The sequence below is a fragment of the Bos mutus genome, chromosome 24 (assembly GCF_027580195.1).
Source record: "Bos mutus isolate GX-2022 chromosome 24, NWIPB_WYAK_1.1, whole genome shotgun sequence".
NCBI lineage: Eukaryota > Metazoa > Chordata > Mammalia > Artiodactyla > Bovidae > Bos > Bos mutus.
This window is the reverse complement of record NC_091640.1, coordinates 43,161,764-43,188,648: the sequence shown is the minus strand read 5'-3', so window position 1 is coordinate 43,188,648 and position 26,885 is coordinate 43,161,764. Positions and strand designations below refer to the sequence as shown.

The window sequence follows — 26,885 nt, the reverse complement described above, 5'->3', positions numbered from 1 at the left end:
CGGCGCGGAGTCTGCGGGCGGGGCCGAGCAGGGGCGCCAGCCGAGGTGACTGACAGGCGGCGCGGGGACAGCCCAGCCGCCGTTTGGAAACAGCAGTTGGAGCCTCCCGGTTCCCCCGCCTGCCTGACGCGGCGGCCCCGGGAGCGCGCGAGGCCAGCGGTCGCGGGCTCTGGCTCCGCCACGGAGACGCTGCGGCCGCCGGCGCGACCGAGGGGGAGCCCAGCATGTCGCTGCCGCCGGAAAAGGCGTCCGAGCTGAAGCAGCTTATCCACCAGCAGCTGAGCAAGGTGAGGCGGCGGGCGGGCGGGGCTGGGCCAGCGGGCACCGCTGATCCGCGGGGAGAGGACTGTGGGGCCGGAGGCCTCCACTTTACGGGGGTGGGGGGGGCGGCACGGAGGGGCTTCCGGTCCTCGGGGTCGGCCGGGGCTCCAGCCGCCGCCCCGTGCCGAGTGTTAGCAAAACAAAAATTTTTTGTTTTCTCTCTGCCCCGCGGCGGTCCTGACCCCCACTGTCTCCCCCAGACGCGTAAAGGGTCACTCCGTTAACCCTCGGCCACAACTAAAAGGTTGAGAGTTTACTTTTGGCCTTTGGTCGCTCCTCCACTGCCCTGCTCTACTCTCAAAAGACTGGTTTCAGTCAAGTGTTTTTTGTGGGGAAGTGCTAGCAAATGTAATAGATAAGCTTAGAGCTTATTTTTAGAGTTAAAAATATTTATCCTTAAAGTTTTTTTTCCTTTAAAAATCTTACCTTTATTCTCAGTGAATTTCCGGAACAATCTCACACTGTTACTTGAGAAACCTTCCCGAGTTTAACTCCTCTCTCACTGTTATTATTTTGGGGTCAATATTTTGGAAAGATGGCTATCTTTGACTGCTCTATAACGTTTTAAGTCCTAATGCGAGTTTTCTGCCTAGATGGATGTCCATGGCAGGATAAGAGAAATCCTTGCTGAGACGATTCGGGAAGAATTGGCACCTGATCAACAACAGCTATCAACCGAAGATTTGATCAAAGCCCTTAAACGCCGGGGAATCATTGATGATGTGATGAAAGAACTTAATTTTGTTACTGTGAGTAATCTTTTAGAGGAAGACATTTGGAAGTCTTAAGTACATTCTTATGTTTAACACCACTCTTAGGGTCCAATTTGGGGCCTCTCTTTAGTGAAACTATTTAAAGAAGATCATTTTGTCTAGTAATATCTATGTCTCAGGAATGAGCTACTTTACCCCTGAGTCGAGCGGGTAGGATTATTTATCAGTGAAATGGAAATTATGGACCTAATTATTCCCTTTACAGTGAGAGTTTTCTCTTATTCTCTAGGTCTGAAACTTTAAGTGTGTATATTAGTCAAATTAGTTCACGCCAACTGTATTTTTTCTAAATTAATACTCTGAAATCTTTCTACACAAAGCTTATTTTTGAAGTAAACACATTGTTTGGTGCTGTGTTCTCTAAGATGAACAGATTGTTTCTTTAAGGAATTGTCTACATAAGAACTTTCAACTCTTTTCACATAAATAGGTCAGTAGTGAGGTGATGCCTCTCAGTGCACAAATTAGTAAGTAGGTCTTTTGAAAGTGAGGCAATAATGAGAGACTGTGACCTCAATACCTGGGTAACATAATGTGGAAATTGGATGGACTTCGTAATACACCAGAGAATAAGTATTTTAGTCCAGCATCCTTTTTTGGTTTTTGAGGTTTATAAACTCATTTGTTATAAAAACTGACCTAGTAATAGCTTCTGCTGTGTGAATGTCACTTCCTTATTAAAATCAGTTCTGTTCCTGGTGGAACCACAAGCCAGATGTCATATGAGGTTTGGATAAAGTTTAACCTTCTGTAAAGTGTTAAGAATTTGTTTTAGCATTCGGTGGACATGGCTTGAAGATCATGAATTCCTTCATGCTAGACTTTAGGAGTGACCAATTAGTTGCATTATTGTTTCAGAAGACTTTTCATTATTCTGACTATGTTAGGAGAGTAAGGGCATTTTGAGGGGGCTTTATCCTGTCTACTTTTAGTTCATTTCTTAGTCCCATTATTGGCATTTTCTAACTGTAATTTTTGTTTTCTAATTTGTTTTGATTTTTTTTCTGCCATTCCAGGATAATGTTGATCAAGAACTCCCTTCCTCTCCAAAACAACCTGTTTGTTTTACTGACAGACAATCAACGTTATTAAAAAAAAGTATGTTTATCTCTTTTTAACATTAATTTAGTTGTGGATAGTATTGCATATAGATGTGCTGTAGTGTTTTGTATTTGAGAGAAAGCATTTCAATTTTTTTTTCCAGAATGAGGTACTTATGTTTTTCTGATAAATCATCCAGAAAACTTAGATTCTATTTTGCATAAAGTGTATCAAAGATTTAGTGTATAGCTGAGTGAAAGCAAAAGCAGGACTATTTGTTTTTCATGTTTTATTAATATATTTTATAAATTGTACAGCCTTTTTTAATGGCAGTGTAATTATCTAATAAGTATACTTGCTGAGTTGGTAATTATCCGAAATAATTTGTTGTATAAGAAACTAAAGAAAAAAAATAAAGATATCCTAAACCTTGGCTCCAACTCCTGTCTAGCTGGAAGAAAATAGCCAAAATATAAATCACAAAAAGATATCCTATTATGTATTTTTTCTTCCCTGGGTACAAATAAGTCTGGTATATAGTAGATTTGTTACTCTTCCTTTTTTTTAGTCTTTAGTTTTATTCCTGTCAAGTTATTTCCTGTTGTCTTGATCACGTTGCTTAAGTTGATTGGCAGTTTCCTCATATGTATTGCTACACTTTACAGCTAATATTGATCCAACACGGAGGTATCTTTACCTTCAGGTTTTGGGTGGAAAAGCTTTCTTGGAACATCTGCAAGAACCTGAGCCTTTACCTGGACAAGCTTGTTCAACCTTTACTTTATGTTTACATTTTCGAAACCAACGTTTTCGTTCTAAACCTGTTCCGTGTGCCTGTGAACCAGATTTTCATGACGGCTTTTTACTTGAAGTACACAGAGAAAATTTAGGTAAGGAGCAATGATAAACTGTCATTTAATTTTGTAAATCTTTGTTAGATCTTATCACAGAACAACTTTAACAGCTTTTGCTTAAGAGATTTATAATGGATGAATCTCCCCAGTCTTTTGTTTTTTCCCTTACTGCTTTTTTCCTACGTAAATTACTACTACCTACCTTCTTGCTTTATTTTTGGCTAGTTTTCCCTGGAGGTTACTTTTGACTTTTAATGGTTGATTCTTTAGTAGTAAAAATTTAAATGCTTGTTAGGTGGAGAATGAGAGGGAATCCTCTTCATTTCTGAAAGATGACTTGATTTACGACATTAGTACCTTTTACAGTAAGTGAGAGTTTAGACGTGAATCTATAACTCATAATTTTTAAGACTTTAAAATTATTGTACTTAATTACTATAATTTTTTACATTGTTTCTTCCTGTAAAAGTGTCATATCTTAGTTTTGGATGTCAAAATGTTTATATTTGTAAACTTAACAAAGTTGTAGTGTTATACATTCAGAATTTTAGATTGCTGAAATGGCTAGTGTACTACTAAAATTTTATTATTTTTTACCCGGTGAAAAGTATTACCTTAATAAGGCAGTTACTGGCTTAAATTGGTAGCTCGAAGGTGCTGAATCTTTTACTTGTGTGTAGATAATACAGTGTTTTTTTCCTTAGAGGTTTCATTTCAGTTCAGTTCAATCATTCAGTCATGTCTGACTCTTTGCCACCCCATGGACTGCAGCACGCCAGGCTTCCCTGTCCATCAACTCCTGGAGCTTTAGGGATAAAGATATTTTGGGGAATAATGTTGACATATTGCAATGATTTTTATAGTGGTAATATATACTTTATTTATATACTTTTGAAGAATAGACTTAACCTCTTAAAGGTCAGAAAACACCAATATGCATTAAGTAACTAGATAACTTGTTACAGTTCCACAAGTCTTCTGAAAAGTTAGCAACAGAAATGGGACTATACTCTTATTCCCACTCTGTTGTGTGCTTTCTGAGACATTGCTGACTTACTCTGTTTGGTTTTATATGTTTATTATTAGTATCCTTTTCAGTGAAAATATTGTTTTACGTTGGCCTAACTGGATATGTCACGTGGTGTAATGTTTTTGGTTTATGTTGCTAGGTGATGGAACTAGAATGGCTGACTCTACCACAATGTTATCAATAAGTGACCCAGTTCATATGGTGCTAATCAAGACAGACATATTTGCTGAGACCACTTTAGTTGCATCCTATTTTCTTGAATGGCGATCAGTGTTGGGTTCAGAAAATGGAGTGACCAATCTTACTGTGGAACTTATGGGTGTAGGTATGACGATTAATATCACTGTTACCTTTTTATAGCCACAGTTCATAAATACATTTTATGTTTTAAAAATGCCTTTGTAAACCAAGAGGGAAACATGTAGAAAGAATTTGTTGGAATTACAGTTGGACTCCAGTATCGGAGTCTGAGAAAGTGTCTTGAGTAGTGTGAATACTGAACTTCTCTGTCACTCTGGCCTTGTTTAAAGGGGAAAAAAAAATTTCTGGGAGATACATAAAGAAATCTCTAGGGCTTTTCCTCTCCAAATTTATTTGCTAAAAAGAAAGTTAGGCAGTTAGAGGAGCAAGGTCGTGAGGCAAGGAGCGGTAGGTTTGCAGCCGCCATTTCTTCTGCCTCCCGTCTCTGGATCTTTTGTAGAGCGTCCAACAGTGCTATGTTGGGATAGAGCATCCGGAGGTTCACAACCTCTGTGGTTCGTCGGAGCCACTATGAGGAGGGTCCAGGGAAGAATATACCATTTTCAGTGGAAAATAAGTGGAGGTTACTAGCCATGATGACTTTGTTCTTTGGGTCTGGATTTGCTGCACCTTTCTTTATAGTAAGACACCAACTGCTTAAAAAGTAATCCATGAGACAGATAGGAAGAGGAGCATATTAAGAGGTGCAGTCTCTTAAAAGGATCAATCCCTTGAACTCAGCATCCTAGATATGTTTGTAAATAAACTTAGGCATAAACCCTTAATGCCTCTTCTCTGAAATATGGAACATGATAATTGAACATATGCTTACATTTTGTTTGGGTAATATTGCATTATTAGTTTCTTAATTAAATATGTTTTGATTTAAACAAAAAAAAAAGAAAGTTAAGATTTCTTTACACAAACATGCAGGCATGCACCCATACATGATAGCTTGTACCCCGGCCCTGCCAGGGTAGGTTCTTATAGAATGTGGAGTAGGTGTTCCTCTCACCTTATACAGGTGGGACAGGGGCTCCCAGAAGTGTTCACTTGCTCAGTGCTGGTGTCGTCAGTGTACCCTTGGAGATCAGGGTATTGTCACCATTGTATCCCTGGGTTCTTGCAGATTCCCTGATATATAATACATATTTGCTAGTGGAATGAAAGGCAAAGCTGCACTGTTGTAAGCATTACATATAATGGAATTATTTTGGTATTGAAATTTGATTACAGAGTTAAGTTTGACCGGTGGACAGTAGAGCTTTAGTAAGTTAGATTTCGATAGGTTAGACCCAGAATACATTTTTCCTTAAGTAAATAGTAGGGGAAAAGCTTTATGTAGGAGATTTATTTTCAAAAGAGATACCCATTGTTTGATTTTAAATATAAGCCTAACACAATAACCATAGTAATGACCTGGAAATTTCTGGTTTATCAGAGAAATATTAAATAGTTATGGTGTGAAGTATATTTGTTTTCTAATTCTTGAAGTCCAGGTGTGGATTAAAAATTTGTACTCATATGTAATGTGAAAAATGGGAAGGGATAAATGGAAATTACTATATGGGGCAAAATGTATAAATGTTTTCTGAGAATGAGGCATTAACAGTTGCTTTGACTTTGTTTTTAATGAAGATAAAAATCAAGAATCATAAATCCTTTAGGTCTGAAAAAGTCCCTTAAAATGTGATTGAAAAGCTAGGAAAACAGGTAATCTCCTTATAACTCGATAAAAGTTTTTGAACAAAATAAAAGCTAATTTGAGCTGGGTCGTTTTTAATATGAATGTAAAAGGTGAGTTTGAATATTGTCTTTATTCCATGTAAGTGATAAAACACAAAATTCTTAAATTATTTTGGTTAAGCTTTGATTGACTAAATATACTGAGTGTTGAAACTTCTGAAGTTACATTTATTTACATTTACAGGCACAGAATCAAAAGTTTCTGTGGGAATTTTAAATATAAAACTTGAGATGTACCCACCACTCAATCAAACATTATCTCAAGAAGTAGTGAACACACAGGTAAATAATCCTGAGTTTCTCTTCTTTGTGTGTTTTTATAAATCCTAGGAAGTGTTCTCTTTTTAGAAAATTATCATTTATTAGTTGTAAGCAAGAGAATAATAGTATAACATTATTTAGAAATTTTTGTCTGGGATCAAAAAAGGTAGCTCTGACTGGTATGGGGGCTTCCCAGGTGTCTCACTGGTAAAGAACCTGCCTGTAATGCAGGATACATGGGGCTTGGGTTCGATCCCTGTGTCGGGAGGATACCCTGGAGGAGGCAGTGGCAGCCTACTCTAGTATTCTTGCCTGGAGAATCCCACGGACAGAGGAGCCTGGCAGGCCAGAAACCATGGGGTCACAGAGAGTCAGACATGATTGAGCACGATTGGCATGGAGACTGGATTGTCCTGGGAAGTGTGAGAACAGGGAGGCCACTTAGGGGCCCTTAGGGATGATGGTGTCCTGATTGAGTAGTGCTAAAGATGGAGGAGGTGTGTAGACTTGTTCCATATTTTGTGATCATTATTGAAGAGAATGAATGTAAATTGATAAGTATATTTTTAAATTTCAAGCTTGCTTTGGAACGTCAGAAAACTGCAGAGAAAGAGCGATTATTTCTTGTGTATGCTAAGCAGTGGTGGAGAGAATACTTGCAAATTCGACCCTCACACAATTCACGACTGGTGAAGATTTTTGCACAGGTTTGTAAATTGTATGAGAAAAGTTTCACAGCTATATTTGAGATTTACTGGTTGTAAACATCAATTTCAATTAACTTTAATTTGTAAAATGTATTTATTCCAGATAAGTGAAAATTTATTTATAAAACAAAATGCTGATTTTGTAATAATCTGACAGTAGTAAGTAGGTGAGTGATATTTCACAATCTTTGTTTTACTTTGCTTTTTATTTTCAGTTATTCTTTTTCTAAACCATTTTTGAACATGTTTAATTTAAACTAAATGAAAACTCATTTTGTTTAACTTGGAGTATGTCCTCCATTGATACTTTGTACTAGATAAGTAGTAGGACACTTTGCAATTTACGTGTAAATTCAGCTTTCAGGTGCAGAATTGGTAGTGTAGGCGTGTATTTTTTTGTTAGGGTATTTTTTAAGACAAAGAGTATTACATGTAATAAGTCTGTTCAGCCAAGATCCCTAAGCTGATGACCAGTCATATTTAACTATAGCATTTCAGTTATGTATCTCTGCCTCTATTTTTTCTGTATCCTAAGCCCGTTTTCTCTCATTAGTAAACCAACATAAATAATCAGATCCTTTTATGACTTCTGAGGAACCATTCAGATATTTTTCTATGTATTCAGTCTTGTGTAGGTGTTATGAAATCATATGAGTGTAGTGTTGTGAGTACTGTGTCTCAGATCCTGTACATTTATGTAGCTTTTCCCTACACTCCCTAGCTTTTAGGACAGGCTAAAGGTGGTTCACTTTCTAGATGAGGAGCTTGGGAATGGAGGGCATAGTTGGTTGTGATGGAAATGCGGGAATATCTTCTGACTTCCTGACAGCCTTGTCTGTATGTTGACTGACAGGGCAGGAAGGGAGCAGCAACATTGGGACAAGGGCGAAGAGAAACCAGCCCAAGTATAACTGGCTCCCTCTTGTTTGTGTAGTCTGGAGTGTAGTCATTCACTGCCCCGTTGGACCAGAGAGGACAGGAAGGGAGGGGGAAGTGGGCCAGGGAAGTGGCCCATGGAAGAGCTGAATAATACCCCATGCCTTCTTTATCTGCTCATCCCTTGACATCCACTTAGGTGTTTCCATGCCTTGGCAGTTGTGAGTGATGCTTCAGTGATGGGATTGGTGTGTAGCTGTGTCTTTGAGACACTGACTTCAGTTGGTTTGGACACATATCCAGGGGTGGGGTTGCTAGGTCATATGATGATTTAAGTTCTTAATGTCATAGGCTTTGAAGAGAAGTTATGAGAATTAAGAGAAAAATTGTATGTACAACACTCAGTAGCCTAGTGCTGGATGCAAAGTAAGCAAGTGCTCAAGTGGTGTCCAGGATTATTTTCTCTCTGATGTGTTCTGAGACAAAGTGTTAAGATTGGGAATGATTAACTGTCACTACAGATAATGTTTTCCCTTCCCCTCCAGGATGAAAATGGGATTAACCGACCAGTCTGTTCTTATGTCAAACCACTTCGAGCTGGAAGGCTTTTGGACACTCCAAGGCAAGCAGCAAGATTTGTCAATGTCCTTGGTTATGAACGAGCCCCTGTTATCGGAGGAGGAGGTAAACAGGAGCAGTGGTGCACTCTGCTGGCCTTTCTCTGTAGAAACAAGGTATCCTACACACATACTAGAACTAAAAACCAGTACCTTGTAGTTACTGTGAGTTGATGGTATATTTGTAAAAGAATTAACTTAGGAAAAAAGTATATATTGGGGTATTTTGTAATTTCCTGTGTTCTGAAATTGTTGATAGTATTATAAAAATTAGATTCTTTAGCGTTCCAACTCTTTTGAAACAGAATGAAAAAAAAAATTTCTTTAATGTATTATTGTTTTGAAATAATTTTTAGTCTGAAGTTGTATAAATAGTACATATAGGTATTCACAAGGCAGAGCTTACAGAATGGGAAAAACAGATTAGAGATTGATTGTCGATTGTAAGGATTTTATCTTAAGACAATTGAAAACAGTTAAACATTATTTATCAAAAAATTATTTATTTCCTAGTTGTAATTCCAGATTTAAACTTAAAAACTTCAAATATAGTAGGAATATATTGTACATATTTAAAATGATTAGCCAAATAATTGTTTTGTAAAACAAATAATCACCCCTTTTGATTCACTATTTTCTTGAGTTCATTTGAGGAGAAAGCACATCTTGAACTTTGAAAATTACTAAAAATATTTTTCTTAAAAAATATTAGTTTTATAATAGTGAAGGTGAAATTTCACCCATAATTCTATTTTTCATCTATTTTTATATAAGTTTTTCTCCTGTGTATATATTTTTCCCATAACTGCAATTGATATAAATAGAATTGTGTGCCCTGCTTTATAAATTAGCTTTATACTGTGAACATTTTCCCATGTGTTGCTCAGATACTGTGATCTCCAGCTTTGAATGTCTGAATGAAATTTTTATTAGCTGATACATGAAATCTACCTAATGGTTTTGCCATCATAGGAACTGTTTCTTTTGGCTAAGTTAGTCTTGCTTCCAAATTTTTGATATCACTGTGAATGAATGTTTGCATTGAATATCTTTGGTTGTATTGTTATTTTTTTCTTTTGAGATTTTTTTCCTAATACAGAATCTCATTGTACAGAAATGACTGACTAGGTCTAAAAGGTTGGGTATTAATGGTTTTCAAAAGTCAGTTTAACATTTATCAGATGCTGTTTGTTTTATTATTGTTAACTGAAAGACAGCAGTGTAGAGCTACCAGTGCAGAATTTGGGGGCCGAGAGCTCATCCCTCATTCTAACTCTGAAATCAGTAGTAGTTTTGCTTTTGTATGTTATCTGTGCTATGCTATGCTATGCTAAGTCACTTCAGTAGTGTCCGACTCTGTGTGACCCCAGAGACAGCAGCCCACCGGGCTCCCCTGTCCCTGATATTCTGCAGGCAAGAACACTGGAGTGGGTTGCCATTTCCTTCTCCAATATGTTACCTGTAGTCCTACACTTACGTACATATCTTCATATAATTATAGCCTTACTGTGTAATATTTGAACAAGGTTTTTCACAGAAAATGGACATTTTCTATTATTTTTGTAGTTTTTATAATTTCTTTAAATTGTGAAAGTAATGTAACATTATCAAAGAGAGTTTACACAAGAAAAAGGGAAGCCCTATATAACCTGCCCTAATGACAGCCATTGTTGCTTTTTATCCAGTCATATTTTGGTGTGTATTTCCTTAAAATGATAAAGTAAATAGATATTTTTTAAATAATTGTTTTGAGTGTTTTCCCATTTATTGGAATTTCCTCCTATATGATCTGTCATCTTGTGTGTTCTTGCCCTTTAGCTGTTTATCGTTAAATTCTTACTATTTGGGGGGACTTCCCTGGTGGTTAAGGGGATGAGGGTTTGGTCTCTGAAACTAAAATCCTATATGCCTTGAGGCCAAAAAACCAAAACATTAAACAGAAATAATATTGTAACAGACCTAATAAGACTTTAAGAAGAGTCAACATCAAAAAAAAAATCTTCAAAAAAATTCTTACTGCTTCTATGTTGTGTGAGTTCTTTGTAAACTATAGAATCTTGAAGTGTATGTTAGGACTGTCAGTTTTGTAGGCACTGACTTTGTAAAATAGGTGCTTCTAAAATGCACATTCTTTCCCCCCCCTCATTGTTTTAGCTTAACACTGTTCTAAATGATTAAAAATAAAACTTAGTTAATACTTTTTAATTGAAATTTTGTATTTAAATATTTAATGTGGAAACCAAGTGAGGGAGTAAGTACTTCCTGCTACTTCCTTTCATTTGCAGGGAGACTGTGAAGACCATGCCAACCTTCTGTGCAGCCTCCTGCTTGGGTACGGGCTGGAAGCTTTTGTCTGTGTCGGGACCAAGGCCAAGGGCGTGCCCCATGCATGGGTCATGACGTGTGGCACTGATGGGACCGTCACTTTTTGGGACAGTTTAACAGGACACAGGTTTGTCAGCCACGTTTATAGGGATATTAGGATAGGATATATAACATTTATAGGGATATTAGGATAGGATATATAACATTTATAGGGATATTAGGATAGGATATATAACATTATAGTGTAAATGTTGTCAACTGTAGGTTCTGCTTTATTGATGGTATCAGAAGGCACATATTGATAATTTGGGGTATGTTAAAAAAATTACCTCAATTAAGATAGCTATGAACTAAGCTAAGAAAATTTGTATACCAAAAATATTCTTTACCAACATGATGCTAAAAAAATAAATTATGCTTACTTTTAATTTTGTATAATTGGCATATAGTTTTGGGCTCTTTTTTTGGGTGGGGGGAGTACCATGCGGCATATGGGATCTTAGTACCCAGACCAGGGATTGAACCCACGCCTCCTGCAGTGGAAGCATGGAGTCTTAACCACTGGACTGCCAAGGAAGTCCAGGCATATGTGTTTTCTGATGATTGTTCCTAAGCCTAAAAATAAATTCAAGTTGTAAATCATTTCTTTTGAAAATTTGACATGGTTACCAACTCCTTGTTGGTAAATCCAGTTTACATTTTCTCGGTGTCATCAGATTTTGATAGATTGAAATGTTCCCTTCTTCCTGGAACATTCTCTTCCTTAGCTTCTCTCATAGCACTGTGTTTCAGCTTTTGTAATTCCTCTCTGGCTGTTCTCTGTTTTCCTTCATTTTGCCTCAGATGTGGGAGTCCCTGAAGGCACAGCCCTGAACCCGCTTCTCATTTTCCTGGATTTTCTCTTTCCCTGTTTGATAATCATTTTAGTTAGTTGTGCCTAAAAATGTGTGGCTAAATTATTTTGTTACCTGGATAATGTTTGTGATCTTAATGCTATGCATGGAATATATTCTTACGTTGAAGGAATAAAATTGGTTTCTGTATCATAAGATGTGCCATTCAGTCTATGTGGTGTAATCAAATTGTGGAAATACAAGGAGGAGAAACAAATATTAAACTCTAGTCTTGGGAAGTAGTTATGACCTTAAGTGTTAGAGTAATTTTTTCCCTCAGTAAGCTGCTGTCATCTTAATTTCTGAGTTCTTACTATATAAAACTATGATTAACCTTTTTTAGGTACCTCCACAAACCTATCAACCCTGATGAGCCTCCGGCTGCCGAACAGCCCAAACCATTGTACCCGTATCGAACAATTGGTTGTGTTTTCAATCATCAGACGTTCCTGGGAAACTGTCAGCCCTCTGACTCAGTGGAAACCTGTGTGTTTGATCTGAATGATGAGTCCAAGTGGAAACCCATGAATGAAGAAGCGGTTAAATCCGTGTGTGCTCCAGGGGCCACCACGTCCCTTCCTCCCTTCCCTCCGCTGTGTGCGTCCACGATCGACGCTTCTGTGACAAGCAACGAGATAGAAATGCAGCTCAGGCTGCTCGTGTCGGAACACAGGAAGGTAATTAACACTGAGGTTTGTGCTTTCCTGCATTTTTCTCATGTTTATGTATTTAAAAGATATATATATTTTTTTGGCATGTAAAATAATTTCGATCACTATCCTGGCCCTAAATAAAACAAATTCAGTCCCTTCCTTTATGAAGGTTGTGGTTTTGAAAGTCATAAGAGTAAAACTGAATTCACCAGTACTTACAGAAATTATTACATCCTTGTCCTTGTAGGAATGAAGAACGGTGGGCTTGTTCAGACTTTTGTGAATATTACTGTTTGGATTTTCTCTTTGTATTTATTTAAATCATTCCCCATTGACAATATTGGGTTACATTTTTTCATTTTCATTTGTTTTCCTGGTTTGTTTAGTTGTTTTGTTTTTCTGTTACATTAAACTAGGTAGATATAAGATTATAGCCTCATGGTGGCTTTGATTTACATTTCTCTGATCACTAACAAGATCATGCTTCTTAGTTGCCATTTAGATTTCATGAAGGGCCTTAAAGGAAACATAAAAAAGCACTGATCATAATGGAAAAGATTAGTGTATGTTAATAACTTACTTTCATCAGAAGAAATCATTAAGAGAGTGAAAAAGCAGCCTTGGAGTGGTAAAAGTTACTTGCCACGCATATAATCAACCAAAGACTAGAGTCCAGAACTTCCACAGAAGGTTGATTTCTAATTCACCTTTTGGGATTCCCTATTACTCCCCTCCTTGGGTAAGACCTGATTCTCATGTTCCTTGAGACCATCAGCGACACTCTTGAGTTATCAGCTGTGTTCTCTGGGCTCCCAGTTCCTCTTAGCTTTAGCCTCTGAAATCTTCTTACCTACTTGCCAACTTCAGGAGTGTGTTTTGGAAAGTATTGAATATGGCACTTGTAGGGTGTTTCCAGCAGTAGGTGGGCCAGGGCTCCATCTCCTACCTCCATCGCTTGTATTGCCTTTTACTTTCTTAGCTCCTGTTTGAAAATGAAACTGACATTTTAATACATTATAAGAACTACTTGTTTAGAAAAAAGAGAACAAAGCTGAGGTGGATGCCATTGATGGTTGCTTGCTAAGTTAATAGTAACTATAAGCCTACAAGTAAGAGTCACAGGAAGAAGAGAGGTGATCCCTTGGGATCACTTGAAACCAGTTATAACAGAATGTGAGATTAGATCCATTATAATAATCAAAATATTTAGAATTTTTAGTTTGTAGCATTTAAAAAAATTACATGTCAGGGTAACAATGGTTCATTTGATGTCATAAGTGAAATTATAATTGCCTTCAGCATGTCTTAAGCTCCCAGAGGGCCTGTAGCTTCTGCTTTTTGGTGCCTTTTACAGAATAAATGTTCAATAAATATTGGAGTTTAATTATATGCACAATTTGTTGACATTTCTCCCCTACTACAGTTCAGTTTATGGTGGGAGCAATCAGGTTAAGCAGATTCAATCTTGTGAAAGTCTTTAAAGTTAAATAAGATTTGACCTCAGAATTCCTTGACATGTTGTCTTCCTCAGTAGGACAATTCCTGATGGTCTTTCCTTGTGGGTATTAAGGGAGTACAGGATTTGCAGCCTTCACTAACATCATTGCATTGGCTGCCTTTTGTTATTTCTCTAAGAAGTAAAACCTGATACCTGTTTCTCCTTTTATAATTTTTACTTCTTTGTATCCTTATAATAAGTAATAGGAAGTTAAGAAAATTATGACATTTTAAAAATCTTTTCTTGGCATACATTAAAATAATCAACATTATAATTAGTTTTTTTAAATATTGTAATTTGCTTTTTCCATTTCGATTGCTGTAGGACCTTGGCCTCACTACTGTCTGGGAAGACCAGCTTTCTTATCTCTTGTCACCAGCTCTGGCATCTTATGAATTTGAGCGTACGACAAGCATTTCTGCGGGCAATGAAGAGTTTCAGGATGCTATCAGAAGGGCTGTGCCTGATGGCCACACATTTAAAGGGTTCCCAATACACTTTGTGTATAGAAATGCGAGGCGCGCGTTTGCCACGTGTCTTCGGTAAGGTGGAATTTATGATGTTTTGGTGTTTTTGACGTAATTTCAGTGAACACTTGGCACTAATTTAGGAATGTGACTTCAGAATCACACAGGGAGCTTCTGTAGTGACCTGTCGTCTTGCTTCAGACTGTGATTCATGAGGGCCAGAGTGTAGCTCTGGAGAGCTCAGGGTCGCTTCCCCAGTGATTCTGTCGAGGATCACCGATCTTGTCTAGTGTAATTTTAAAAACTTAATAGGCTATGAGGAAATAGTTTATAATTTGAATAGTTTTACCACAGTTGCAGAGTCCTTGATAACAGAGACAGGATTTTTTAAAATCTTTTTCAATACCGACTTTCTTGGAAATAAAGTAAAACCTAAATTCATTTCTTAATTGAATCCATTTTCTCTCTTCTAAGGTCTCCTTTCTGTGAAGAAATCATCTGTTGCCGTGGAGACCAGGTGCGCCTGGCAGTTCGCGTCCGCGTGTTTACTTACCCTGAATCTGCTTGTGCTGTTTGGATCATGTTTGCTTGTAAATATCGCTCAGTACTATAGGACTAAGTTTCTATAAGACTATACCTGTGTTTTATTAGAGTTTTACACATTGTATTGATAATAATACTAGGTATTTCGAGGTTGATTACTTTAAAAATCACAATCTGGCTTCAATGTCATATTTAACTTTTGTATAAGCCTCACTAATAATGTTTGAAAAGTATCATGATGTGTGTATAAAAATTAAGGATGAAAAACTTGTATAAATCTGAGAGGATGTTAGTATAAATTAAGTGTTTATCTTATTTTAATAAATACTACTTTGCTTATAAGTAGTCAGTAGTTTAAATATGAAAATAAAATTTACTTAGTTTTCTTTGCATTAACAGGTAATCGGAAAGTTATTTGCCTAAGGATTTGAGCCATAGTGAAGTTAATACTATCATTATTTTTCATAGAGTAATGGGATTATTTTATATAAATTAGGAGAAATTAACTTCACAACATTTATTTATTACATAGGTGAAATACATTTTGATGAATTTACCACTTTTGTGGTTTACTCATAACTACAGGGATATTTGTGACTCTCTAGAGAGTTATGGGAAGACATGGATGCAGGAGCAGAGAATAAACTCATACCAGAAAAGCATAAATATTAATAACAAACCACACATGAAAGTATACAAATAATTTATAAATATTTGTTAGTGTGATTCATTGTAAAAGCGAATTGTGTATTTTATTTTTTTTGGCTTATTTATTTTTGAATTGAGTATTTTAGAAAAAATTTATTATACCCTTTTGTTGTATGTTGAAAATTGTTTTCTGTAATTGATATTGGCAGTCTGTTGCTGATTTTCTGTGGTCACAGCATTCTTTACTAGCCTCTCATGGAGTCTATCTTTTTAAATCACAGTTTTTGTTTGTTTCTTTTCTCTTTATGATAAAAGCATCCATGTGTATGTGGCGAATGTAAATCAGAGAATCATTATGTAAGGCCACTGAAAAATGAGCATCTGTGAGTGCCTCCATGCTGATGTTTGTTTTTAAGTTGAGAACAGTGTACTTTGAAGAGGCTGTAGTGGTTTAAACTTTGTGAGAAGCTGCCTGATGGGATTGCCTTGCCATCTACCCACCTCTCTGTACAGCTCTCATTCATTCTTGCACCCACTGAGCTTCTTATGAAAGTGACTATACCAAGTGGCTGTGCAAGTTATGCTTTTCATCGCTAATTCAACATGGCAAATAAAATAATATTTTAGAAATTAAAATCTAAAGATACTCTAAAATTTACTTTTTAATTTTTACATACATAATTATTTATAACTTGTTTTAAAAGTCTGAAAATATCTCTCATATCAATTTTTATTGAAAATGACCAGAAATCAGAAGTTTCTTGAGACTGACATGACTTTAGAGAATCAGCAAGATAAGAATTAAGACTTTTTGGTCTGTTACCAGAGTTATTTGCAAAGCTATCAACAGGGAAAATTGCTTGTAATTTTCAACCTTTGGAACAAACTATTTGTGAGGCATGTCCTAGGAGGCAGACTGATACATGAGATCACAGCTGTGTTTTCTTTGTGGCTGAGCTTCCTGCATTACTGTGCCAGAGTAACACGTGTACTTGTAATGTGCTTTTGGTGTAAATTCTAAAATAAATTTCCTTTTTATGCACTTTAATAGAGCCTGGCATGAATTAGTATTTTCCTTTACAGATGGTTTATTTCCAAATATTTTAGTCTTTTTGTCACTAGAATTCTGCTACTACTCTTACTAATAATTTTTCTTTTTAAAAATTAAATTTACATTGTATATTTAGCTCTGTCATAAGTTGTTTTTCTATTAAAATTGTAAACTTTTAAAAAATATAATGCTTCTAATGTGTTCATTTTGACAGTATGTGCACTAACATAGTTCTCTAAACATATGTAATATATAATAGGTATTTATAATAGAATGTCAGAAATTAGAAACTTCATTACTCAAGCATAAACTTGTTGAATAAAACTTATAAAATTCAGTTTCAACTAACAACACTCCAGGTGCCCTTAAGATTGTTCCTAACAATGAGGTGGAGATTTTTAGCTATGATCAAAAACATCTTTAACCTGTCAGTTCTGGGAGGTACACACATTTGAAAATCATTTTTCTACTTCTTAACAAAGACAGGAGTTGAGTCAAAAATTCAGGCTTTATATTTGAAAAATAGTGTTGCTCATAAAATAGTATCCTGTGCTTGATATCTAACCATTAGAAGGCATTAGTTAATGAACGTGAGTTGCTTAAACTAATTAATTCACACTTTTGGTTTCTAAACAAAGTAATTAGACTATAGTTTCGTAATTTTTTTTCTTACCTCAAATAACAGTTTTGTACTTTCTACTTTAGGTAAGTACAGGAGTTAGATCTGTTTTTAACATGCACATACCTTTTATACCAATGAGAGTAGCATTGCTTTCCAGCCGTTGATAGCTAAGAAATTATTAGAGACTAGCCGAAACCTATGTAAAATCTTAACAGAATAACCAAACATGTAAACTAGAAAGCATCCAATTTTGAAGAACCTTATCCTATGTTCATAGCACACTCTGTCTGAAGTGCAAGTTCAGTTATAATCACCAACTCATATTCCTGCTGTACCAGGCTCTTCTGCTGTGCTGGTACCTGACATTTTGAGTATCACTACTTTGTTATAAGTTTTGAAACTGGGAAGTTTGAGAATCTTCCAACTTTGTCCTTCTTCAAGATTGTTTTGGCTGTTATGGGTGCTTTGCAATTCCATATGAATTTTATAATCAGCTTGTCGATTTCTACATAAAGGCAGGCAGGGTTATAGTAGGGTTGTCTCAAGTTTGTGCCTTGTTTTGTGGAGTGTCCCTGCCTTAATGAATGCTAAGCCTTAGGATCATGAGCATGAGTTGTCTTCATATTTGTTTTAAATCTTTAATTTCCTTCAATGATGTTTTGTGGTTTTCTGAGTTTTATACTTCTTTTGTTACATTTATTCCTATTTTTGATGCTATTGTAAATGGATTTTTTTTTTTTTGGATTGTTAATTGCAGGTGTATAGAAATACAACTGATTTATGTGTATTGATGTATCCTGCGACCTTGCTGGACTCATTTATTCTAACAGTTTTTTTTGTCTTTTGTTGGATTCCTTAGGATTCTCTTTATACACAATCATGTTGTCTGCAAGGAGAGAGGGTTTTTCTTCTTTTCCAATCTGGATGTCTTTTACTTATTTTTTCATTTATTTGCCTAATTGCCCTGGCTGCTACCCCCAGCACAGTGTTGAATAGAAGTGGTGAAGGTGGACATCCTTGTCTTGTTCATGATCTCAGGGGAAGTCATCTATTCTTTTACTATTAAGTGCGATGATAACTGTTTTTTTTCACTGATGCTCTTTATTAGGTTGAAGGATTTCCATTTTACTTCCAGTTTAAAAAAAATGTTATCACAAACATTTACCGGGTTTTGTCAAATACTCTTTCTGTGTCTGTTGAGGTAATTATGTGATTTTTGTTTCTTATTCTGTTGATATGATGTATTACATAAATTGATTTTCAAATGTTAAACCAACCTTGAAATTCTGGAATGAATTGTACTTGGTCAAGGTGTATAATTCTTTTTATGTGTTGCTGTGTTCATTTTGTTAATACTATTTAGTTGAGGATTTTTGTGTCTATATTCATAAGTGATAGTCATTTGTAGTTTATTTTTCTGGTGTCTTTGGTTTAGTTAAAACACATGTATACCTGTGGCGGATTCATTTTGATATTTGGCAAAACTAATACAATTATGTAAAGTTTAAAAATAAAATAAAATTAGAGGAAAAAAAAAAAAAAGATGCTAAATTGGAATCTTCAACTTTTAATAAACCTGATCATAAGAATTGGTTAAATAGCTTGTATATTATAAGTAGAGGTTATTTTAAATATGGTAAATGAAATTAATTCAGTAGTTCCTTCTTTGTAATTTTCCATGGCAATACTAGGTTCTTTTTCAAAGACATGTTCAGAATTAATTGCAGTCTTTTTTACTATGTCTTTACATGGTATATTTTTATTCTAAAATATGTATAATAAGATTCTAATCAGTTGGTACTCTACTTAGTCACCAACTAGTGATTGTTAGAAAATGCAAGTTTTTGTGCTGTAATCTGTACAGGTTAAGACCTGATGGAGGTCTCATGTCTGACTTGATAACTGTAACAGCAGCAGGCTGCTTTCTCTGGGCTGAGACTCATTTGCCTGTTTGTAAAATGGGATTATGGGAAGGGCCCTGCCTGGAGTCGTGGGTAATCCTTTGTCATCTTTTATAACACTTCTTTTATGTTATAAACTCTTCTTAGTTATTTTACACATTTTTAGGTGCTTTGAAAGAGTTTTCAGTTTTAATGTTGTATTTAAAATAATTAAGGTAAACTTTAGATGCTAAGTATGTGCTACTAGGCGTTTAATTTTGTCATGTTCATTGTCTTGCATGATGACATTTTTTACTGAGGAGAAAAATCAGTGTAGGTAGCTGAGAATTTAAAATATCCCTAGATGTGCTTGTAGGAATGTTTTATAAATAAATGTCTTCTATCTTATGTGTTAAATCAGAATAAAGGTTGTGAATAGTTGGCATAAAGTATCTGGGTGCTGACTTCACTGCTCTGCTTTAGATGAGGAAAGTTGACCCAATATTTATAATCCTATAACATAAGTAAAATTAAAATTTGCTTCTGCTAAATAGAAGATAATCTAGTTAAAACTGAAAACTTCATTGGCATTTTGAAAGTGTTACAGGTGAAAATGATCATTACTTACAAATCTTGCAAGGGAATAATAATAATACCATTAAAAGAATAGTTAGGAAATTTGTTTAAAATATTGTAGAGCTTCAGGTTGAAATCTGGGAGTCATATCTTTATGAATTTCAATGTCAGTGATTTTCTTCTAAAGACTCTTTAAAAGGGTTTGATGACTAGGCAGAAAGTAGGAGCAAGGGTTGCACTTTTAGCTCCTGAGACGAGTGAGCATGCATAGCAAATAGCAGAAAAGAAGACATTGTGCTCCATGAATAACCCTTGAGAAAGGATTAAGTGGCCATAGGAATTCAGGTTCTCGGACAGTGAGTTAATAGACATGAAAATACAGCTATACCCATAACCTTGCACAAAAATCACCAAGCAAGGCTTAAAAGATAACTAGAAGGTGGTTCATTCATTGCTTAATTTACTTAAAAGGCAAACCATATGTGTGTTGGTTACGTGTTGACTTTGGAAAAGAAATGAGCCTTTCACAGGGTCAGAGAAAAATTCTAGACCTGAGGGCAGCTCACCTTTTATCTGAGTACATTAGGGGAAAAGACAAGGTTTTAGGAGTAAAAAGAAAGGGCCACTTTTTTCTTTCTTTCTTTCTTATTTTAAATAAAGATATTAACAAAGGTTTGAAAAAAATAGTTTAGCTTCGCCTTATCAGTAAGGTATGACTAGTCTGGAAATGGATTATATCTCTTTACCTTAAACAACCTGAAATTCTGGTCTCTTAAAAGTTTTGTTGAGAATTCTATATTTTCAAGTAATTACTGTTAAACATCAACATCTTTCTATCAAATACAGATATTTTTGTACTGTGTGTTATTTTCTATTTCCCATTGAGATTAAGAAGTAAGCTATTGCTTATCTTAACTTTTGAAATACAGTGAGAACTTTAAGGTAACATGGCTAAAACAGGATCTGGAAAGCTTATGTTACAGGAAGTATATTTGGATTACTTTGGCAACTGGCAGTAATTTAAATCATATAACCCCTGCAGACTCAAATTTCCCTAAGAGTGAAATAGTGACTTGGCTAAAAATTTAGGTCTCTTGAGGTCTCTTCCAAATCAAATCTTAACTAATTGAAGCTAATAATTTCACTAACGTTCAGGATAAGAATACCATCTTTCTTTCTTGGTTTAGAACTAACTGTTTCAAAGAAGAATCACATTAAGAAGTTGAAATATAACTATTGTTTGACCTTGGGTTTTCCAGAGTCCCCCATGGACATACCAATATGCTACTATTCATATATTTCACCTCACTGCTCTACTTTTCCTCATTTTTTATAGGTGGGTGTGTAACTTCATCTCATAAAGGTGGGTTAGGTAAACTTATAACGTATGATACAGAAAATGTGGGAAAACACTGGTTTAGGTTATAATTTAGTAAAAGAACAGTAATGGATGTTTTTTTACATGTTTTCTAATAATCATATTTCTTTACCATAAAAAAGAAAAGAGCTAATTCTTTACAAGTTTGTAGACTTGAGGAAACCAATTTTGTTGTGTTCTTACCTGGGCCAATGTACTTCTAGTTCTGCATATAAGGTTTGCATGACTAATTTTAAGGATTTTTGGTTAATATTCAGTCTGATAACCCAGTGACAGATGAGTTTCAAATTGCATTTAGAATTGTTGATAGAATTCGCCTCCTTAGAGGAGTGATCATGTATAGCCTTTGATGGGGATGGAGTCATGTAGATGGTGGTGAAGATGAATGCTCTGGGGGTAACTGCTTGGGTGAAACTAAAGTGCTGATGAATTCATCAGGGAGATGGGACATCACATCATTTATTTAAAGTGTTTAAACTATCAAAAGTTTAATTGCTGCCGCTGCTTAGTCATTCAGTCGTGTCCGACTCTCTGTGACCCCATGAACTGTAGCCCACCAGGCTCCTCTGTCCATGGGGATTCTCCAGGCCAGAATGCTGGTGTGGGTTGCCATTTCCTTCTCCAGGGGGTCTTCCTGACTCAATTGATCATATTGGTAGATACTAATTTTATAGCATCTGCTTTTTATTGTACTCTTGATTGGTGCAGGTGGGATGAAGTGTCAGGACTTTTTTCGTGGTCTGGGCTAATTGAGAGAGATGTTTTAGTGCAGCAGAAAGAGCTGGGCTGGATAGGAGGTCTGGATCCCGGTCCTGCATCTTTAGTCACCAGCCCAGTGTTTTCTTGTGTCTATGATGTCATCTGTAAGATAAATAATACCTGACCTTCAAGTTGTATAAGTGAGGAAAGCACTTTGAAATTATAAAAAAAAATCACTGTAAAGTTATAAGGTATTATAATTGTGGGCAGAGAAAATTTAGGTGATAACACTGAAAAAAATATGCTGTTCTATTTTTTTCCTTTTTGGTGCACTTTTCTAGGTGAATGTGCCTCTTAGGAGCAGTTGTCTGAGAGTGTCTGGGATAAGCGTGGGCTGCACAGGCGGCGTGTCCCCTGAAAGGCCGTGCTCCCTGAAAGACTTGGAGCAGCTCAGCCAGCATGTCCAGAGTGTGAAACACGAAGTACATTTATTCTGCGAAAATGATAAGTAAATATAAGATGATAAAACGTCTCAAGGATTCCATTGTTTAATAAATATAGAACAGCAAAATCAATAAAAACTAAAACTACATTCAGAGTAAATAACACAGGCCACCACTTTTCACAGACCTCACAGCATCTGAAGATGGCATTCAAATGTTGATCTGAGTCATGCAGACATTTTAACTACATAGACTGATTTTTTTAAAGGTGGTGAAGCCACAGAATAAGAAAATAAAATCAATGACAGAAATTGGAACAAAGTATACTGTACATAAAAATGTTTGAATCTTTGAATTTGAGATGAGAATGAGAAACTGGGAAGGTTCCAAGCTACACCACAATGTTGGTTGAACCTGCAGAGGTGGTGTCAGCCTTTGAGAGCCTCTGAGTTGTCAGTGGTCACTTTCTAAGAGTCCTGGGGGGTGATGGACAGTTTGGGGCTTATCCAGATTGCAAAGGGTTCTAAAAAATAAAAATTAGTACAATTACACTCTGTATAAGAAAGCATCAAGTGTTCGGGGTATACAATGAATGGATTTATAACAGAAGATAGCTAGGATTTTTAAGGATTTACCTTTTACTTTTTCTGCATACAGAAGGAACATCAAACATTTAACTAGTCATCTTCAGTTCAGTTCAGTCTTTCAGTCATGTCTGACTCTTTGCAACCCCATGAATCGTAGCACGCCAGGCCTCCCTGTCCATCACCAACTCCAGGAGTTTACTGAAACTCATGTCCATCAAGTCGGTGATGCCATCCAGCCATCTCATCCTCTGTCGTCCCCTTCTCCTCCTGCCCCCAATCCCTCCCAGCATCAGGGTCTTTTCCAGTGAGTCAACTCTTCGCATCAGGTGGCCAAAGTATTGGAGTTTCAGCTTTAACATCAGTCCTTCCAATGAACACCCAGAACTGATCTCCTTTAGAATGCACAGGTTGGATCTCCTTGCAGTCCAAGGGACTCTCAAGAATCTTCAGTCCTTCCAATGAACACCCAGAACTGATCTTTAGAATGGACTGGTTGGATCTCCTTGGAGTCCAAGGGACTCTCAAGAATCTTGCCACAACTTAATTCCACATATGCTAACAAAGGAAAGAAATTTAAACAATATATCAGTAATGAATTTGGCAAAAATAAAACAAAGGCCTTCTGTTGTATGTAATATTATATATTCCTGTGATTTAGTGCCAAAATATTTTTCTTGCTAAAATCTATTCACATTTTAAAAAATTACCACTTAAGAAGGGAAAATAATCCTTCTCTTGTGAATCTTTTTAAAGACTACATCTTTTAACATTGAAGGTAAAATTTGGATTTCTTTTCCTCACTTCTGCTCTCTTCTTTCTGTCATTGTTCTCCTGAGATTTATTCACTGCCCTATGCCAGGATTAGCAGGTGTCTGGCTCATGGGTTGCTCAGTTGATTAAATCATTTGGTGGTTTTTTTCAGTTCAGTCGCTCAGTCGTGTCTGACTCTTTGCGACCCCATGGACTGCAGCACGCCAGGCCTCCCTGTCCATCACCAGCTCCCAGAGTTTACCCAGACTCATGTCCATTGAGTCGGTGATGCTATCCAACCATCTCATCCTCTGTCATCCCCTTCTCCTCCTGCCTTCAATCTTCCCCAGCATCAGAGTCTTTTCAATTGAGTCAGTTGACCATCATCAGGTGACCAAAATATTGGAGTGTCAGCTTCAACATCAGTCCTTCCAATGAACATTCAGGTCTGATTTCCTTTAGGATGGACTGGTTGGGTCTCCTTGCAGTCCAAGGGGCTCTTAAAAGTCTTCTCCAACACCATAGTTCAAAAGCATCAATTCTTCAGCACTCAGCTTTCTTTATAGTCCAACTCTCACATCCATACATGACTACTGGAAAAACCATAGCCTTGACTAGATGGACCTTTGCTGGCAAAGTAATGTATCTGCTTTTTAATATGCTGTCTAGGTTGGTCATAACTTTTCTTCCAAGGCAAGCGTCTTTTAATTTCATTGCTGCAGTCATCATCTGCAGTGATTTTGGAGCCCCCCAAAATAAAGTCTGCCACTATTTCCCCATCTATTTGCTATGAAGTGATGGGACTGGATGCCATGATCTTAGTTTACTGAATGTTGAACTTTAAGCCACCTTTTTCACTCTCTCTCACTTTCATCAAGAGGCTCTTTAGTTCTTTGCTTTCTGCCATAAGGGTGGTGTCATCTGCATATTGAGGTTATTGATATTTCTCCTGGCAATCTTGATTCCAGCTTGTGCTTCATCCAGCCCAGCGTTTCTCATGATGTATTCTGAATATAAATTGAATAAGCAGGGTGACAATATACATACAGCCTTGATGTACTCCTTTTCCTGTTTGGAACCAGTCTGTTGTTCCATGTCCAGTTCTAACTGTTGCTTCCTGGCCTGCATACAGATTTCTCAAGAGGCAGGTCTGGTATTCCCATCTTTTTCAGAATTTTCCACCGTTTGCTGTGGTTTTTTGAGGAAGGACAAAAATGTTTGTGACTTTTGGCTGTAGCTGTCCAAGTGCAACACTGCAGCAATATCCCATAAGGCCAGAAGATGGTGCTATTGTCTATCAAAGTAGACCATTCCTCTGTTTCTCTGCATTATTCAAAACGAGTACTTTAGGGGCCTCCGTAGAGGCCAGTTGTTAAGACTCCAGGCTTCCATGGCAAAGGGTTGGGGTTTCATCCCTGGTAGGGAAACTAAGATGCCACGAGGCAGAGTCAAACAAAAACAAAACAGTAATATTTTAAAGTCATCTGTATTTTCAAAATTCACACGGGGTCTAAACTTAGCAAAAATTTAGCATTAGTTTCTACGTTTTTAATCAAGAGGTTTTGTATATCTACATCTATCCTATGTCATCATGTAAGGAATTAGACCTTTGTCTTTTCGGGGATGTGGCACACACACAGTGCATTTTTTAGAAATTGGATTATGAACCGGTAATTAAGTGACATTACTTTAAAGGTTTGTTTTGTATCTCTTGTAATGAAATTATAATAGAGTGCCCAGGGAGAAGCTTTTCCTTCCTCTTTCAAAGTCTTATCTGTTCTTGCTTTTTGTCTTCTCCCTATTCCTGCTTTATGTACTGTGGTGTCTTAGGCATTAAGAATAGACTTGTATTAATAATTTCCACTATAAGATGCAGTTGTTGAGGGTGCAATATCTAACACTGCACATAAAACTGCCTTAAAATGTTTATTGGTATTTACTATTAGATACATATCTTACTGATTGATGCTTTCAACTCTGTAAGGTTCTCATACAGGACTGGTCTGAGAGTGGAGTGTTACCAATTAAACTCATTTGCCAAGGAGCGGTTGTTTTATCCAAGAACTCTCTTTTATCGCACACTTAATGGTCCATCGCGGCCCAGGAGGATTTTTTCCTTTTCTTCTATGCCTAAATGCCCGTGTGATAGCGGTTCATGAGGTATGAACATACTGGGTTAGCTGGGCTATGAGGCGTGTGGTCACTGGGAACATTATCTTGGTGAAGAGTTGTACAAACGTCACAAACGAATCCGAAGGACGTCTGCGATTGTTTGCTACAGGCTTGTACCCCAGGCCTTGATCCGTGCGCTTGGGAGAAGCCAGTGAGCAAAACCCACCCATAAAGACCCTGTCCTCCTGGGGCTTCACTCCCTCGTGAAGTTGGGAGCGGAGAAGGAGGTTATCCGAACGAACGGTCTGGTGCGTTGATGGCAACAGTACCCAACCGAGCAAAACAGGACGCGAGGGGAGAGGCCAGGCGACTAAGAAGTCTGTCCCGGCGCGGAGGCTGGCGTGGGTGTGATGCAGATGCGGCGGCTGCAGGCGAGGGGCAACTCCTGGCGGCGGGGCCAACCTGGGGGCGGGGCTCGGAGGGCGCGGAGAATCCGGGACAGAGGCGGGGCGGAGCCAGGCAGCCATGGAGGCGGGGTTCTGGGCGGGGCGTGCCCCTGGGGCGGGGCTTGGAGGGCGGGGCGAACCCCAAGGCTGTGCGCCGCGGGGCGGGGCCGCGGACGCCATTGCGCCGCTACCGGCTGGCGGTGGTCTCGTCAGGCGAGCGGGCCCACGCCTAGTCCCTCGGCCTTCCCCCAGCTCATTCTGCAGCCCGGTCCCTGCCTGGTCTCCGCCCTGTCCCCGCGGCGGCGCGCGCTGCACGCGGGGCGGGGTTCCGGGGATGAGGCGGCGGCGGCGCGCAGAGACGATGCTCCACAGCTGAGGAGACGCGGCGCTTGGAGCGCGGCGCGACCCGCGGGATGGCTCAGCCTGTCGGCCCGGAGGGCGGCGAGGGGCCTCCGGACGCCGGGGCGGCCGCGGGCTCGCAGGACGCGCTGAGCCTGGAGGAGATCCTGCGGCTCTACAATCAGCCCATCAACGAAGAGCAGGCGTGGGCCGTGTGCTACCAGTGCTGCGGCTCCCTGCGCGCCGCGGACGCCGGCCGCCGCCAGCCCCGCCGCCGGGTGCGCTCGGCCGCGCAGATCCGCCTGTGGAGGGACGGCGCCGTCACCTTGGCGCCCGCCACCGGCGACGCGGGTGAGCCTTCCCCCGCGACCCGCTTCGCCCGCAGGAGGCCCCGCCGCAGGCCCTTTCCCCACCGCCCGCAACCCTCAGTCCCGAGCTCCGGACCCTGGACCCCGGACCCTTCCGCCTCGCGGCCCCCATTTCCCACGGTCCACGGAGGACCCTCCCCC

General features: G+C 38.1%; 2 protein-coding genes and 1 pseudogene across 4 annotated transcripts in view; all 3 read left to right on the top strand.

Moving 5' to 3' along the window:
* The first annotated feature begins 15 nt into the window (after window positions 1-15).
* Window positions 16-23,299, top strand: CEP76 (centrosomal protein 76). 2 transcript variants are annotated; one of them, XM_070362002.1, is made up of 13 exons: window positions 16-287; window positions 915-1,070; window positions 2,111-2,192; window positions 2,801-3,025; window positions 4,159-4,344; window positions 6,190-6,287; window positions 6,845-6,973; window positions 8,395-8,583; window positions 10,752-10,918; window positions 12,028-12,361; window positions 14,160-14,377; window positions 14,777-14,819; window positions 18,026-23,299. In XM_070362002.1, the coding sequence occupies exons 1-13, from the start codon at window positions 225-227 to the stop codon at window positions 18,230-18,232; spliced, it is 2,097 nt and encodes a 698-aa protein (XP_070218103.1). In that variant the 5' UTR covers window positions 16-224; the 3' UTR covers window positions 18,233-23,299. The 2 variants fall into 2 exon arrangements, with proteins under 2 accessions (XP_070218103.1, XP_070218104.1); XM_070362003.1 differs by lacking the exon at window positions 18,026-23,299 and having other exon boundaries at window positions 28-287; window positions 14,777-18,017.
* Window positions 4,736-6,182, top strand: LOC102282160 (cytochrome c oxidase subunit 7C, mitochondrial pseudogene; annotated as a pseudogene).
* A 2,914-nt stretch (window positions 23,300-26,213) lies between the features above and the next one.
* Window positions 26,214-26,885, top strand: part of SPIRE1 (spire type actin nucleation factor 1) — a 162,296-nt gene continuing 161,624 nt past the window's right edge. Inside the window, exon 1 of one of the 2 annotated variants that reach the window (XM_070361817.1) lies at window positions 26,214-26,727. In XM_070361817.1, coding sequence (XP_070217918.1) covers window positions 26,451-26,727 — 277 coding nt within the window. In that variant the 5' untranslated portion in view covers window positions 26,214-26,450. The remainder of the gene's footprint in view (window positions 26,728-26,885) is intronic. The other variant, XM_070361818.1, reaches the window with a different exon arrangement.

What these genes read in the sequence shown, in the direction of transcription:
- CEP76 (XM_070362002.1), top strand. Translation starts at nt 225, where the DNA reads ATGTCGCTGCCGCCGGAAAAGGCGTCCGAGCTGAAGCAGCTTATCCAC. An exon ending in TCCACCAGCAGCTGAGCAAG is followed by an intron (nt 288 to 914) that starts GTGAGGCGGCGG and finishes TTTTCTGCCTAG; the next exon opens with ATGGATGTCCATGGCAGGAT. An exon ending in AAGAACTTAATTTTGTTACT is followed by an intron (nt 1,071 to 2,110) that starts GTGAGTAATCTT and finishes CTGCCATTCCAG; the next exon opens with GATAATGTTGATCAAGAACT.